The sequence below is a fragment of the Typopeltis vanoorti genome, chromosome 2 (assembly GCF_054136105.1).
Source record: "Typopeltis vanoorti isolate ZY-2024b chromosome 2, IOZ_Tvanoo_1.0, whole genome shotgun sequence".
In the NCBI taxonomy this organism is placed as follows: Eukaryota; Metazoa; Arthropoda; class Arachnida; order Uropygi; family Thelyphonidae; genus Typopeltis; species Typopeltis vanoorti.
Genome location: NC_143550.1, coordinates 66,815,486 through 66,831,391, shown reverse-complemented (window position 1 = coordinate 66,831,391; position 15,906 = coordinate 66,815,486). Strand labels below are relative to the sequence as shown.

Here is a 15,906-nt window from a genome sequence, read left to right as displayed (position 1 = left end):
GATGTGAGGACCAATGGAGAGTTATCAGAATTGTGATAACTCTCCATTAAATAGTAACATGATACAGTGAAGAGAATAGTAGAATGGGGAGTATGCTAAATGTCATGAACATGTTGCAGCAGAAGATGATTTTCATGAGTTCTGGTCCTGTCAGCTAAAACTAAGCAGTTAGTACAGGAACATTTGAGATGCCTAGGAAGTTACAGTTGTCCCACAGCAGCAGTACCATTCATGAATGAATTCATTATGATAAAGACTGATAGGAGGAGAGCATTTTCCCAACATGTCAGGTCTCCTGAAACTGGTAGAGCATCCAAATGTCACATCCTACTTGAACATCATTGCCATGCATCCCTTCATACTTACAGTCTTCACAGGCATGTTCAGTCACTACATCTCAACCAAATGTGCACAGGTCTGGTCACACTTGAGGTTCTTAGGGATGAAGAAGTGGCAGAGGATCCAGATGCAGGTGACTATGATGGTGAGTGGACTGTGAAATACACTACTTAGAAACAAATCAATGGACACCCACATGTGCAAGGTGCATAAAGCCATGTAATAACTTCCATGTTTGATAAATTGGAGGAATATGATGCTCTCAAGTCAGTGCAGCTAAGTCTGGGTGAAATGGCTGTGAGAAGGGAACTGACACTTTGAAAGAGGCATTGTGATACAATGCCATGTAGCAGGCCTGTCTGTTCGACAAATGGGGTCATTAAATATCAACAGTCAGTGATACCATACTGAGATTGAAGTGCAGGAGTCAACTACAGGTGCTATCCACAGTAGACAACCCACCACACTCACCAAACGTGATCATAGGGTGCTACAAAGGACAATAAGTAAAAACTGTCATTCGCTGCCAAACACATTGAATGCAGAGTTTTGGACATCGACTGGAACACGAATCTGCACAAAAACATTCAAAACCAAGGCTCACAACATGGGTTTCTAAGGTATGGCCGCAATATGCAAGCCCCACATTATCCGAACTAACATGCAGCATCATCTTCAGTGGTGAAAAGAGCATGTACAGTGGGATATGGAAGCTTTGAAAGCGATATTATGGAGCAAAGAATCATGCTACACCTTCTACAAAGCAGATGGATGGGAGTGGCAAATGCCCAGTGAAAGTCTCTTACCAGGGTATGTAACCCCAACTATGAAATTTGGAAGTAGCGGTGTGATGGCATGGTCCTGTTTTTCCTGGTTTGACCTCAGACTTCTGTTTGTGGTGCCATGAACACTGAATTCCGAGAGGTATTTGAACATTCTGGACAATGCAATGCTTCCTGCTTTGTGGCATTTCTACAGAACTGACCATTGCCTCTTTCAGCAAGACAATACATCATGTCATAAGGCTGTGCTGCATGGTTTGCAGGTATGAACGTCACCACACTTGACTTGCCTCCATAGAGTTCTCATCTCAACCCTACTGAACATCTGTGGAATAAACTGGAGCATCGGGTGAGGTGAAGGGATGTCTGGTTCACAACAGTCCAGGACCCCATTACATGCCTACAGGAAGAATGATCCAAAATTCCCATTGATCACTACTGTATGCTTGTGGAAAGAATGCCCCATAGGACTGCAGTCATTGCAGTGAAAGGAGGCCCTGCATCTTATTAAGGTGGACACCAATGGCTGTTTGTTCCTCACACTATGGGTTTCTGTTGACTTCTTTCCAAGCAATGTATTTGGTTATGAGGAATGAGAGTTTACAGGTTGCAGGAATTAGATGACAGGTAGAGAAGAGGAAATATGAGGGAACATTTAAGTTACTAGATGCATTTTATAGGAGAGATTTTTTAGTATTTGGCTTGAGATGGACCCCTGGAAATTGCCTACATTTTTTTTTTTTTTACTTGGAGAATAGTGAATGCATTAAAGGAGTGGAATAACATGTGTGGCGAGCTGGAGCTTCTCACAATGAATGTTCAAACTTCACAGCAATTCAGTTACTAGGCGTTTAATAGGGACATTTTTTAAATAATGGTTTCACAAATGTAAGGGAATAATGTTAATATGTAATGAGCACCATTCAGGGAGAAAGCAGAATAATTGGCTATAACATTTAAATTATGAACACACGGTCGGGTCACACAGCATGTGCATACTTCCATGTGTCTTGGTCACAGCTGTACAAATAGGAGGAAACACTATTAAAGTTCCAGGACAATAGGTATAGTTATGTAATTAATTATAAACAATTAAGAACAACTATCTCCCAAAACTTAGAGATAGGCATACAGTCACTTTGATTAAGATCAGGATCATGGATATGGCTTCACGTGATTCAAGAAATACACAATCAAATTTAAATCTATTGTAGTGCAACATCTTTGATTCCAGAAAATTATATAATCTTGATGTTCTTCGATTCTAATCTCAGCAGAATGGCAAGCCCGTCCAAAGTAGCAAAGATGACAAGAGCAGGGTATTTGACAAACACTCAGCAAGGACACAGAACCGGCATCCTCTGTCCTTGCCTGGTAATTTAGGTGATAAGAAATAGGCTTTTTTTTTGGAACTGGTTTGAAGTATACTTACAAAGAGTATTTGCTATTTGTTCAGAAGTTCCTTTAAGATAAAGTATGCAGATCTTTTTAACACCAGACTGCAGTCCTGGTAGAAGAAGGATGATAATTATCAATTATTTCTATATTGTGGAACTCTCTGCCATGATAATTATAATCCCTCTGCTACACTGCAACCTGACGTTAAAAGGATCTACACATCCTAACTTAAAGGGACTTCTGAGAAAATACAAGGAATTGCTAATTGTATGCATTCTCTGACCAGTTTGTATGTTTTCAGGGATGAAAAACCAGAGTTCCTGGAGGAGAAGAAACACTGTCATTTCGTTATGAGATTAGCTAACTCAGTCGAAAAGCCCTCTCAGGTTTCCTGAATATCCTAAATAAGTGTTTCTTAAGTTCCACAGAACCCAAGTGTTCTGTGAAACTTTTCTATTTTGGACAGACTGGCACACCATTCTGCCTTGATTAGAATTGAAGAACATCAAGACTATATTACATTTTTGAAATCTGCCAAGTCTGGCCTTACTTCTCATGCTATTGACAGAGTTCTATGGAACCAGACAAAACTTCTTCATTCCAGTAAGATTCAAATTTGATCATCTTTTCCTTGAAACATGTGAAAAAAAAATCATCCAAACCTGAAACAATCAGACTGTGTGCAAATATCCAAGTTTTAGGAAGTGATCACTATTAATTTTTCATAAGTTTTTTTTATTTAATAATATTTATTATTTATTTTATTTTTTACTTTTTTAAAAATCTACACAACTTACAATTATTTCTTTGTACTCTAATAGTGTAATATCACATACTTCAGCTTTAATGATCCATGAGCTAATATATGTATGATTTATGACTCATTATTTTGATTCACCTTTAATGTAGTTAATGGTCGATCTCCCTGATGATGTTCATGTAACATCGAATGAAATATATTAGAGTTTTTGTATAAATTCTATAAAATTTTTGTTACATGTGTAAGCCATGAAACTGTCTAATGCATGTTCCATTAAAGCTTATGAAATATGATTCAGATATCATCTAGGAGCTCCTAGATGCTGAAATATGCTCCAAGATGATATCTGAATCATATTTTCCAACCAAAGAACAAATGATTTCTTTTCATGCCAACTTTTGTCACTGAGAAATACAGTTTGACATCTTTGTAATTGAACCATGGATTTGTTTTTTTGTTCTGAGAATTAAAGGTAAGGAGAGGTACTACTGGTAGCTGTACTTTACCTGGCTTAAAAAAAAAAAAAAACATATGCCAGTATATTTAAAGTTCATAAAACTAGAATTTGTGAATTTATTATTATTATATCCATAATTTAAAAAACTTATTTAAATTAAATAATAGATATATTTACCCTTCGATTCAGTACAAGAGAAAGTGGCCATTGTACTTCGTAATCGAATACAAAAGCTTCTAGTCCAGAAACAAGCATATTAGGAAGCTCACCATACTCTAAAAAATTTAAATGTATGTTATGTTCAAACATGGTCACAAGAAAGATAGTAAATATTAAAACCAACATTCATCAAACCAAGTGTTTCTCATACTTTTCTTCAGTCCAATGGCAGTGATAAAAACATTCATCACTATCACTTCCTAATAAATACAGCAAATACACATACTGGCCACTGAATTAGAAACCTTTATGCAGATGTATGTAAATGTCACTTATGCCAGCATATATGCAAAATACTTGGCCATGCATGTTACCACATGTTCTAGGCAACTATTTAAGAATGCTGCTGGTCAGTAATCATCAATAGTGTTGATCACAATGGGAAAAACAAAGGATCTTTTGGAGTTTGATTAAGAATCAAACTGGTTTCTCAAAAGGTGAAAATTGTGGCTGGAGCCACAATTTTCACCTTTTGAGAAACCAGTCAGTTCTGCTGTTTTGCCTCTTAGACAAGCAATCCACCTTGTTCATCTAAGAGGCATAACCATGATCCTAAGGCAGTCTGTCAGGAACGAGATTGCTGTTGGCTGAGAAAGCTCTGCCCTACTCATATCTCACTGAACTATGTGCAGAGAAACTGAAGAGGGGTCAGTACTGGCAGTCGCTAAAGGAGGTTAACACCATGGCATTAAATAAGTTTCTAATTCACTGGTTAGTATCTGTACTTGCACACAGATACATCAATGCCAGTCAAAAATAGGCAGATCTTTTCTATCAAATAATAGTGAGGCACATAATTTTGCAACTGTAATGAGCCAAAGTCTTGCTTGCCTGTTTATTTCACAAACAAATTTTAGAAAGATTGGCAAAACAGAAATTACATAATTTTTTATGCTATTCCAACCAGTGAAAGGTTGGAATGACATTAAACCTTTCAATGTTAGGAATGGCATTTAAAGAACATTTAGTATCGTGGGTTAGATTAAGCTGAAAAAATCCAGAATTCCTTTTCTAAAAATACAGACATTTTTTTTCAGGCCTCCAAGTAGCAGGGTGATAATCTCCACAGGGCAATGAAAATCATCTATTATTATAAAAAGTTCAACCAAACTGCCTACACATGGAAAGGATATGCTATAAGTCTTGTGACCATTCATGCGTGGGTCAGATAAAAGAATGAAAAGAAAATATTGCATTTAGAAAAAGTGCGAAAATGTGAATATCAGCATAATTATATTTTTTCACTGTTACTGCTTCAGGTGATTGTTGTAATAATTAAGTTTTGTAGTATTACAAGATCAAATCAGTGCCTTACACATATCATGCAGAAATAGTCCCCCAGTTTCTATTAAAGGTTCCATGTAAGCAATAAATCTATATTTTTTTAAATGATATTTCTTCAAAGTGTGGCATAGAAGCTATATTATGGAACATAGCTTCAACTGCAAACCAAACTCTATGATTTGTAGATGAAGTATGAGTGGTAGAGCCAGACTTCTCATTTATGTTATGAGCAATATTGTCAAGAGCTTTCACTTTCTCTAATCTTGTAATTTTGCCCATTTAATTGATGTAAGGTTTTCTGCAGGAAAAGTGAATTTTATAACTATGCTGCCTTTTGAGTCAGCATAATTTTAGGAGAGGCTTATAAAGCCACTCTAATACTGCTGACTCACTACAGCAAACACTATTATAACAAACTTGCTGACTATTTCCTAAGTTACTATCATGAGAATTGGCTGTATTTAAAATATTAAATAAATCTAAAGTAACGAAGAGATACGAGCAGAGATTCCACTGAGATATGGAAGGGAGACAGTTCTATCTTGTGCACATGGATTTGAACGTGGTTGGTGTTTTTTTTGTACAGAATAGTTTATAAACCACTTTTTTAGGAAAACTATTTAAGTTTTAAGAATAACAATTATTCTAAAAACTGTTGATCCTGTGTAAAGTCTAGTATAAGGTTTAGTATAGGAATAAATGGTAACCAACACTTAAGGTGTTAAGGTAATTCAGGTGAATTAAGTTCACCTGAATTACCATCATTAATGAGCCATGTGAGAATGCAAATATAAGAGAGAGAGAGGAAAAAACCGGGGTGAATAGAAATACTTTCATTACTGGCAAATGAATTATTAATAACTTACATTTGCGATATGTGTGTATCGTATACATTGCTAGGTGGAACAATAATATGTGATCCTATAAACTCTAGACATGCTCTATGATGGGAATAATTAAACAAATAAAAATCTATAAGAAGAGGGAAAGAGATTTGTTTGTGAAACATAAAATAACCAACCAAAAAAAATAATAAACAGTGACTATTATAACTAAGATAAAAAGCCAAACGGCTATTTTTTCTGGCAAAGTTAATTAAATTAAGGGGATAAAAATCCCTTATTATTTTACAGCCAGTATGCGAAACTCTGAGATCGAAAACGACGATCGAAGAGTTTCATGCCGAAGAAATATCGACGAATCCAAGCATAAGTGAACACCTGGTAGTACAACACCAAGGCAACTCGAAGCAAAGGTTGAGCAAGATAGTGAGGGAGCTTGCTGTTTCGCATACTGGCTGTAAAATAATAAGGGATTTTTATCCCCTTAATTTAAACAGTGACTATATACATTTGGTGCTTGTTATGTGTATTTATTTCTATGGTTTATTTATATTTTGCTTCATTTTTTAAAAATTTTATTTTATTTACTGATGATGAGTATATACTTTTTACATAGTAATATATACATAAGTTATTTAAGATCATCATTGGAATTATCCACCCTTTTTGCAAATCCTATTATTATATTCTTTTTTTAAGTAGCTCGTCTGTTTTATTAATAATAAATATCTTGTATAGATGCTAGTATTATGCTATTTTATTTTAAATCAACAGATGCAGTCCACTTTTGATACAATTAATTTTCATTCAGGAATAGATGAATTTTTAGTAAGTCCATTCTTTCCAAAGACTGGGACGAAACATTCCTATACTGTGAAAATCATTCCATTCTCAAGAGAAATTACACTGCAGAAGCAAGAAAAGCAAGTAGTTTCAATGTATCACTAAATACAGTAAAGACATTTACAGTTTATGTGCTATATTTAGCAACAACGAGTGTAATTAGAGACATCACGTTGGAGGTTTAATGGAGTATTGATGTCACTCAGAAAGCAATTAAAAACCTCGCTTTCAACAGAACTCAACCATACACACAACACCTTCCTATCCATGGCTACAGTGCTTACAAAATTTTTTTAAAAAAATAATCAATCCTCCCCCATTCCTCAGCAAGTCCTTCAGAAGGATTTCAGAAATGCCATCACATCCTCTACATCTGGCACATATCGAAAAATAGCCAGGTCTTTAAAAAAGTGCAGCCTTTAAGCCCCACCAGAAACTTGCTACCCTCATCCGTTCTACCAAAGATCAGCTCTCTCTTCTTTCAGTGAAAGGAGTATATAAAGTATTCTGTTAGTGAAAGTTCGCTTACTTTGGACAGACAGTAGATCAGCCACCATCCATTTAGATCAGTGGTTCCCAACCTTTTTCCACTTGTGTACCCCTTTTAAACCCATTTCTATAAATTGTACTCCTTGTTTTTAAAATAGCTGTTTTTCAAACTTATCATTTATTGTTCCATAACTAACGTTTTGCATTTTGTTTACTTTACTTATTTTTTCACCATGGTATCCATAGTATTCAACACAAAAAAACAAGGCTAATCTTCTTGAATGGCAGGCAGTCTCAAGTTGAGCGATGTAGGCAAACATGAGAATGGGGAACTGGACAATGAGACTTATTTGTGCCTATGATTCCACAGAAGGTTCTTAAGGTAGAAGTGGAGGAATTTTTTGAGGATTTAGAGAAGGAAACTGACACAATGAAAAAGGAAAAGTTGGTCCTTGTTGGGGATCTAAATAACACAGTAGGAAATGATTGTCAGACATACAAAAATATTTTGAGAAAATTTGGAGAAAAGAGCAAAGCTAATAATAATAGCAAATACCTGTTGGATTTCTGCTCAGGACATGGACTGGTTATTACTAACACCATGTTCCAACATAAAAAATGTGCACAAATTCACATGGAGAAAAGAGGCAAGGAATAAGAAAAGTCTCATTGACTATGTTATTGTTGATAGTGATGTTTTCTCCCTGGTGCAGGACACCTGAGTGTACAGAGCATTTGAAATTGGAAGTGATTACTATTTAGTGTTGAGCAGGATAAAATTGAATTTCATATTGAAAAGAATGACATGTAAGAAAATTTTAAAGCGAATAAAAGTCGAGCAGCTCTCAGATGTGAACTGCAGACTAAAATACACAAAGATTATTGAAGAAAAAATGAAAGAGTTTGAGAACAAAAACCAAACCTTGGATATTCAGTGGCCCTTGAAGAAAACCCTGATTGATTCAGCCAGAGAGGCATGTGGTGAGGTTATCTGCAAGGATAGAAAAATCAGAACTCCATGGTGGACACAGGAAGTTAAAGAGGCAGTGAAGGAAAAGAAGAAAGCATATCAAAAGTTCCTGGCAAATAAGTCAGCTTGTGTTTTTAGAGAATACAGAGAAAAATGTAAGAAAGCCTAAACACTGTTTAAACTAGATAAACAAAAAGTCATGGGAAGAAGATAAATATCAAAAAGGTGGTAACATATTCTGAAGGTTGTTGAAGAAGCTTAGGAATGGAGGAAAGAGTGCTGTAAAAGGAGTTAGAGATGATAAAGGTGACATGAAAACGGGAGAAAAAGATATCCTTGAAGTATGGAGTAATTACTTTGAAAAATTGCTAAATGAAACAAGTAGTGATAGCAAAGTGGTAAAAAACACTCAACAGGCATAATCAGGAATACATATCAATACTTGAAGTAGAAAAAGCTGCCAAAGGGATGAAATGTGGAAGGGCAGCAGGAATAGATTATATTCGACCAAAAATGCTGAAGTATGGAGGATAGAAGTCCTACAGTGGCTGCACTGCATAGTTCAGAAGGCCTGGACAGGACGAATTCCTGATGATTGAAGCAGAGCTCTCATATACCCATATATACAAAGGGAAAAAAAAACTGAATGTGAGAATTACAGAGGTATATCCTTACCGAGTGTTCCTGGTAAGAAATATGCAAGTATACTTGAGAAACGGTTGAGAAGAATTGTGGAAGAAAAGTCTGGTGAAGAACAAGCTGGATTCAGGCCAAATAGAGGCTGTCAGGATTAGACCCTCACTTTACAATAAATAGTTGAGAAATCATGGGAATATAACAAATATCTGTATTTAAGTTTTGTAGATCTGGAAAAGGCAATAGAGAGGGTGCCAATAGAGAAGCTATTCAATATAACTGTAGCATATTTAGCATATATAATGCCCCATTGACACCATATTAACATATGGTGTCAATGGGGCATTATATCAAGCAATACTTAGTCTTTATTTGAGTTGTAAGTCAGCAGTTAGAATTGAAGGAAGTACAGAAAGATGGTTTAATGTTAAATATGGTGTCAGACAAGGATGTACATTATCCCCTCTGTTATTCATTATCTATATGGATCACATTATGAAGGAAAGTGGTATTAAATCTGATATCAAAATTGGAGCAAAGAGTGTTGTAAATGAACATATTAAAACTAAAAATATGTTTATTTTAATAAACATATTAAAAATGAGGATATTAGGAAAGAACTTGACATTGTCAGCATCCAGGAATTCGTTAGAAGAGCTAATCTAGGTGGTATGGCCACTCAAACAGAATGGGTGAGGAAAGATTAGCAAAACAAGTGTTCTCTGCCAGGTTTGCAGGAAAACGACCCAGGGGAAAACCATTATATAGGTGGGTTGATTAGGTAAAAAGTGCCTTAGACCAGTGCTTCCCAAATTTGCTTGATGCAGATGATGTTATACTTCTAAATAAATCTGCTACAAGTCTGCAAGATTTCCTGACTAAAGTGAATAACTGTTGTAATAGATATGGTATGAAGGTCAGCAATAACAAGACAAAGAAAATGAAAATAGGCAGAATCATTGAAAATGTCAACTGCGTTGTGAACGGAGAAATTGTGGAACTAGTAAAACATTTCGGCTACTTAGGCTTGATTTTTAGTGAAGATGGTAAATTAAATATGGAAGTAGACAACAGAATCAACAAAGCTGATATGGTAGGAGGTCAAATGAATAAATTTATATGGAATAAGAGAGAAATTAGTCGAAACACTAAATTAGCTGTATACAAGACAGTGTTCAAACCAGTTTTAACATATGGATCTGAGGGCTGGGTCAGAAGTAAAACTTGACCAAAGACTAGAGACTGCAGATATGAAAGCAGTGAGAAAGATTAGGGGCATAAACAGATGGCGTCAATGGCAATATCATATTAAAAATGAGGATATTAGGAAAGAACTTGACATTGTCAGCATCCAGGAATGCATTAGCAGAGCTAATCTCAGGTGGTAATGCCATTTAAACAGAATGGGTGAGGAAAAATTAGCAAAACAGGTATTCTCTGTCAGGTTGGCAGGAAAACGACCTAGAGGAAGAGCAAGATGTAGGTGGGTCGATTAGGTAAAATGTGCCTTAGACCAGTGCTTCCCAAACTGTAGGCCGTGGCCCCCTTGGGGTCCGTGGCCTACAGTGGATTTTTTTTTAATCTTAAAAGAAACATATAAAAAATGTTGATTCAGAAATTTTGCTTTTTGCGTATTTCGGTGATTAATGAATATTAATCCCTTGATGGTTTAATGATGATGATGATGATGATGATGATGAAATCTTGAATATAAATACAATAAATATTATAGTCTATATTACAATTTTTTTTTTTCGATGTTGGATATTTTAATTTTTCCTAAAGGAGCCTTGGCATCCATAAGTTTGGGAAGCACTGCTTAGACAATAGATATGTAAGATCTGATAATGTTGGAGTCTTGACAAGTAACAGACTAATTTGGAGGAAAATTGTAGACAGGAAGTTAGTAATGATGTAAAATTTTCATGTAGTACTATCATATCCTGTACACCCCTTGAGGGTACGTGGCAGGAATTTGATGATGATGTTGTTTCTCCATCATTACTGATTATTTTTCGTGTACCGCTGAATGGCCCAGCACGTACTACTGGGGGTACGCATACCACTGGTTGGGAACCAATGATTTAGATGAATACAAATCTACAAATCTTACATCTGCAATCATGACTATAGTCAATCTGGTCTTGCAGACCATGTACAGGAGCTTCTAGAAGAAAATCACCATGCTCCACCAGAGTAAAATTAAAAAAGAAAGACTGTTTTTGCAATCTACAGTGTAACTCAGGTATCAACCTAATTTAAACAAGAGATCTCACTTTACATCCCAGGCCTACAAATACTCAAAGAGCACGAACTACCTAGATAAGACTGAGTCACCCACGTATTTCATTGAGCATTGTGTTGTCTTTGGGTGTGTGTTGCAAGTGTTATTTATACTCCTTGAAGATATCTCAGTGACTGAGACACAATATTGGAAGCATTAAAATTAGTTCTTAATCCTTTCTTGGTGCTGTCAATACTCCATTAAACCTCCAACATGATGTCCTCCCAGCACTTCAGCCTTAACACACAGATAGTAATTAGAGACAACTGAAATGAAACTAACAACCTCATAATGAAAATCATATCCCCCCCCCTCCCACAGACACTATGTTGTATGCATGCAAACAACACAGTTCTATTGTAGTGCCAGACACAATAACTAAAAAATTTGTTCTAACATCCTCTTTCAAAATATCAGTTGAAGAAAATGAGTGATTAATAACTGTTATAGTGCAGAAAGCAAAAGATTTATGTAAAGCTCTAAATCAAATATAAATATATATAATGGGGGGCTCCCCCTCTGAATTCCGGACTGGTAGGCTGGTTCTCCTTGAATTCTGATGACTCGAAAGGGGGTTCTGTCCCCCTGGCACCTACGCATCACAACCCCCTTGAGTTCTGGACTGGTAGGCCGGCTCTCCTTTAATTCTGAAAATTTGAAAAGGGGAGTCCCCCCCCAGTGCCCAACCCTACGAGTTCTGGACTGGTAGGCCAGTTCTCCTTGAATTTTGATGACTCAAGTTTTGAAGACTCGAAAGGGGGGTCCCACCCACCTTGGCACCTATGGTTTGTAGGTTGAGGTGAGTTGTGAAGAGTAAGGTTTATCAGAAGAAAGCGAGGTGTGCGCGCAATGTGCTGTCATCTGAAAAACTGTGTATTGAGTTGGAGGTCAACAGAAGTAGGTCATTGATATATAGAAGAAAGAGGGTTGGCGAGAAGACAGAACCTTGTGGATCCCTGGCATTAGTTGAATGGTGAGAGGATAAGGAGCCATCCACCACCACACATAGTGTACATTCAGAGAGAAAGTTGACAATCCAACTATAGAAGTTCTGAGACTGACCAAACAATGGTAGTTTGCTTAGTAAGCCTTTGTGCCAGACATGGTCAAAATCTTGACCATGTCTGGACCAAAAGGAGATATCAAGTGCAACCACTTGAGATTTGCCAAACTTCTCCATGGCATTTGTCCAGAAATAGGTGACATATCTGAGCAGATCTCCTGTTGATCAGCAACAATGAAATCCACACTGGTGCTCATTTATTAGGTGGGTGCCTTCAAAGTAGCGTAGGAGTTGGGAATTGATGATTTTTTCCATTACTTTAAACAGACTGAGGTGAGTGAGATAGAGTGGTAGTTGGATGGCAGTGACTTGTTCCCTTCTTGGGAATGAGTTATTACCAAAAGATTACTTTGGATAACTCCATCCTCCTTTAGAGCTTATACAAGCCCGAAATAGATGCAAAAAAAAAAAAAAACAATCAATGCTTCCAAAACAGAATTCGAAAGAGCAAAAAGCAGGAAACTAGCTGCCTATTCAAATGGCAGCCAAGTGCTTTGGCAAGAGAAAAGATTCAGCTGCCATTTGGATGGGCTGCTAGTTTCCTGCTTTATGCTCTTTTGAACTCTGTTTTGGAAGCATTGATTGTTCTTTTTACATCTATTTCAGGCTTCAGTATAAGCTCTAAAGGAGGATGGAGTTCTTGATTTGAGTCAGGTATGGTATGTTTGGTTTTTCATTCGTATAGCCTTAACACATTTTTTTTTGGAGAATGGGTTTAGTTAGGGAATGGCAGTTCAGAGTACTTTGTGAAATGTATGTTTCCATGCCAGTGAGGATTACTTTAGTGATAAGTTCGGTGCATAAGTTTGGGTTGGAAGGCCAGAAGCAATAGTCCAACCATGAGAATGAGGCATAGAAGCCATGGAGGTTGTTCCACTTGGCACTGTTATAATGCCAAACTACTCTTCAATTGGAGTGGCTATGTAAGTGTTGTTGCATGGGGAAGGAGATGAGCATTAGATTGTGGTCAGAATTACCTGGGAGGGGGGACTACATTCACTGTGTATTTGGAAATGTCGTTGGTGAGGAAGAGATCTACGGTATTTGGGGAGTAGTTCTAGTCTGGTATTCTGGTTGGCAACTAAACAAGCTGCATAAGGTTGTAAGTGAGGACAAATTTTTCAGCATTTCTGCCTGCAAGATCTGTACAACCAGAGGAGGAAAGCCAGTTGGTGTGTGAACATTAAAATCTCCAAGGCAGATGGTTTTGCTGTTGGGAAAGTGGGACTGGAGAAAATCAATTTTTAAGGAGAGGAAATTAAAGAACTCAGAGAGTGGTTGATTGCATTATGGGAGTGACAGAGACAGCAAATGAATTTGACTGAGTGGGAAAGGGATATTTTCAACCAAAGAAGGTCAAAGTTGGGTGATTCTAGCAAAGAATGTCAGAGTGGATGTATGCACAGATGCCACCCTTGGCTCGAAAGGAGTTAAAGAGGGTGTAGCTTGGAAGGTTGTGATGAATAGTGCTGGGGGAAGGCGAGATTTGAGTTTCTGCCAGAAAGAGTAGGTGGGGTTTGGTAGACTGAAGATGGTAGTGGACACTATTAAAGTTGAAGTTTAGGCCATGGATGTTGGTGAGGTGGATATCCAAGGTTCCGTGAGGCACCTAACATGCTATATAAACTTGTGAAAATATGCCCATCTGACGTGGAAGCGACAAACATAAGGTAAAGCGATTTACCATTGTTAGCAAAATGTTCACAACCGATAATGCCTGGCATGAACAGGTTAAAAGAATTTGCAAAATCATGCCCATGTAACATGATTAGTATTTTAAAACAAAAAAAGTAACAGGCTTTATAGTTTAATAATACAAAATGTTTAAATATGAAAGCATGATTGAAATTACTGCAAATTTTTCATACACTTTATATCTTTCAACAAATGTGCAAACAATATGTGCAATGTAATTTAACTTAAACCGTTTTCCATAGTCTATCATGCAACACCTCCATTCAGGTGACTGGCTAACATGTATCTCTATTGTGAGCTAATTCTTTGTGATTTCTATGTGGTTCAGGCCCCACTAGTCCTTTATATTTTTGAAGAGTGTCATCTTCCTTCTTTTTTCATTTTCCCTTAATTTTTTCCTCTGATAAATCTTTCTGAAGATTTTTATGCCATATCGATCATCTCCCAAATTTCATTTCTCATCTTTTGGATCTTATGAAATCTTCAAATGCTCTTCTGTACATCCATATCTCAAAGGAATCAAAGTGCTTCAAATATCTTCATCATCATTTTCTGCTCCACAGAGAAGAGTAGATCAAATAAACATTTCTTCATTCTTAATTTAGTGTTTACTTATTTCTTCTGTTGGCAACATTGTTTTTTTTGTTATGTTAAATGTTGATTTTGCAGTTTTTATTCTACTTTCTAATCTTCTTTCTCGTAGACAGGCTTATACGTTGGTTATGCATTATTAAAACACTTAAGGAATGGAACAACGTAGTTAAGAATATAAATTAAATTAAACTTTAATAAATATTTTCCGATATTTCGACAATGTCACATTGCCATTTTCTAAAGGAACTTACAAAAAAGTTACGTGCACGTAGGCAGTACAACACAGAAACTGGGAATGAAAAGATGCTATTGTTCTCCTAACAGTCCTGATGGTGCCCTCTAGCAGGCTAAGTAGGTGTTCTTGGCCATTGGGCTGAAGGTCTGCAGATGTAGGCCTCCCAAATTTGGGGCAGTCGCATACACCCAAATTTGTTGAGGTTTGGAGAATTTCTCAGGGCTGAGGCTGATTCCATAAAGAGTCTTTCAAATTTGTATTTGCTACGGTGTATCACTGTAGCTTTCAGCTTTCAGCACGGAAGGCCCGCCAATACGGTAAATTTAAATTGAAGCTGTCTAGACAATTAAATCGTCCAGCGTTCCTGAAACGCTGCCGGGATAATAAAGTAATCCCGAACTGTGTGAAATTTAAGCACCGGTTTGTGTCACAAAAAGCTCTCCAAATATATAACCGCGCTAGCTATGCAAACAAATCACCGCCACGCGGTCGCTCTTAGCGGACATTAACGAAGCTATTCGTGCCGTCGAAGATGAACTTTGGCGCACTTTGAACCACGAACTTTGTCGATTTTACATGACGTCTCATGTACCGCTGCCGAAAAAGAATTTAAAAAAATACGAGGCCGACAGATGAAAAAGTTCGAAAAATTAAAAAAGAACTTTACCGTCTTTCCAAAACCTGCTACCAACACGATAATCAACCTTTCTTCAGTCACCCTGAAGCCCTCAACGCGCTGGCATGTGGACACAACTTCGCCATTGCTCCCAATAAAATACCTAGTGAGGATATTATGATCCAGATCGAGCGCGGAATCCGCCACCTTCCACATCAAGTCGCCAACAGTGTAAGACTGGATGTAGCCTGTGTCCTTTCCAAAGCAAGACCACCAAAAACCAACATATCAAACAAGGAATATAAAGCTTTACAGGAAATGAAGAATAATAAAGAATTAGTTATCACCAAAGCGGATAAGGGAAATGCAACTGTATTACTTAACCAAAAGGACTACACAG

General features: G+C 36.9%; 1 protein-coding gene across 2 annotated transcripts in view; it reads right to left on the bottom strand.

The window, feature by feature from the left end:
• LOC150109125 (gamma-tubulin complex component 2-like) overlaps window positions 1-15,906 on the bottom strand; it is a 491,041-nt gene that overhangs the window by 68,953 nt on the left and 406,182 nt on the right. For both annotated transcript variants that reach the window (XM_090405736.1, XM_090405742.1), the window contains exon 21: window positions 3,914-4,011. In XM_090405736.1, the coding sequence (XP_090261862.1) occupies window positions 3,914-4,011 (98 nt within the window). The remainder of the gene's footprint in view (window positions 1-3,913; window positions 4,012-15,906) is intronic.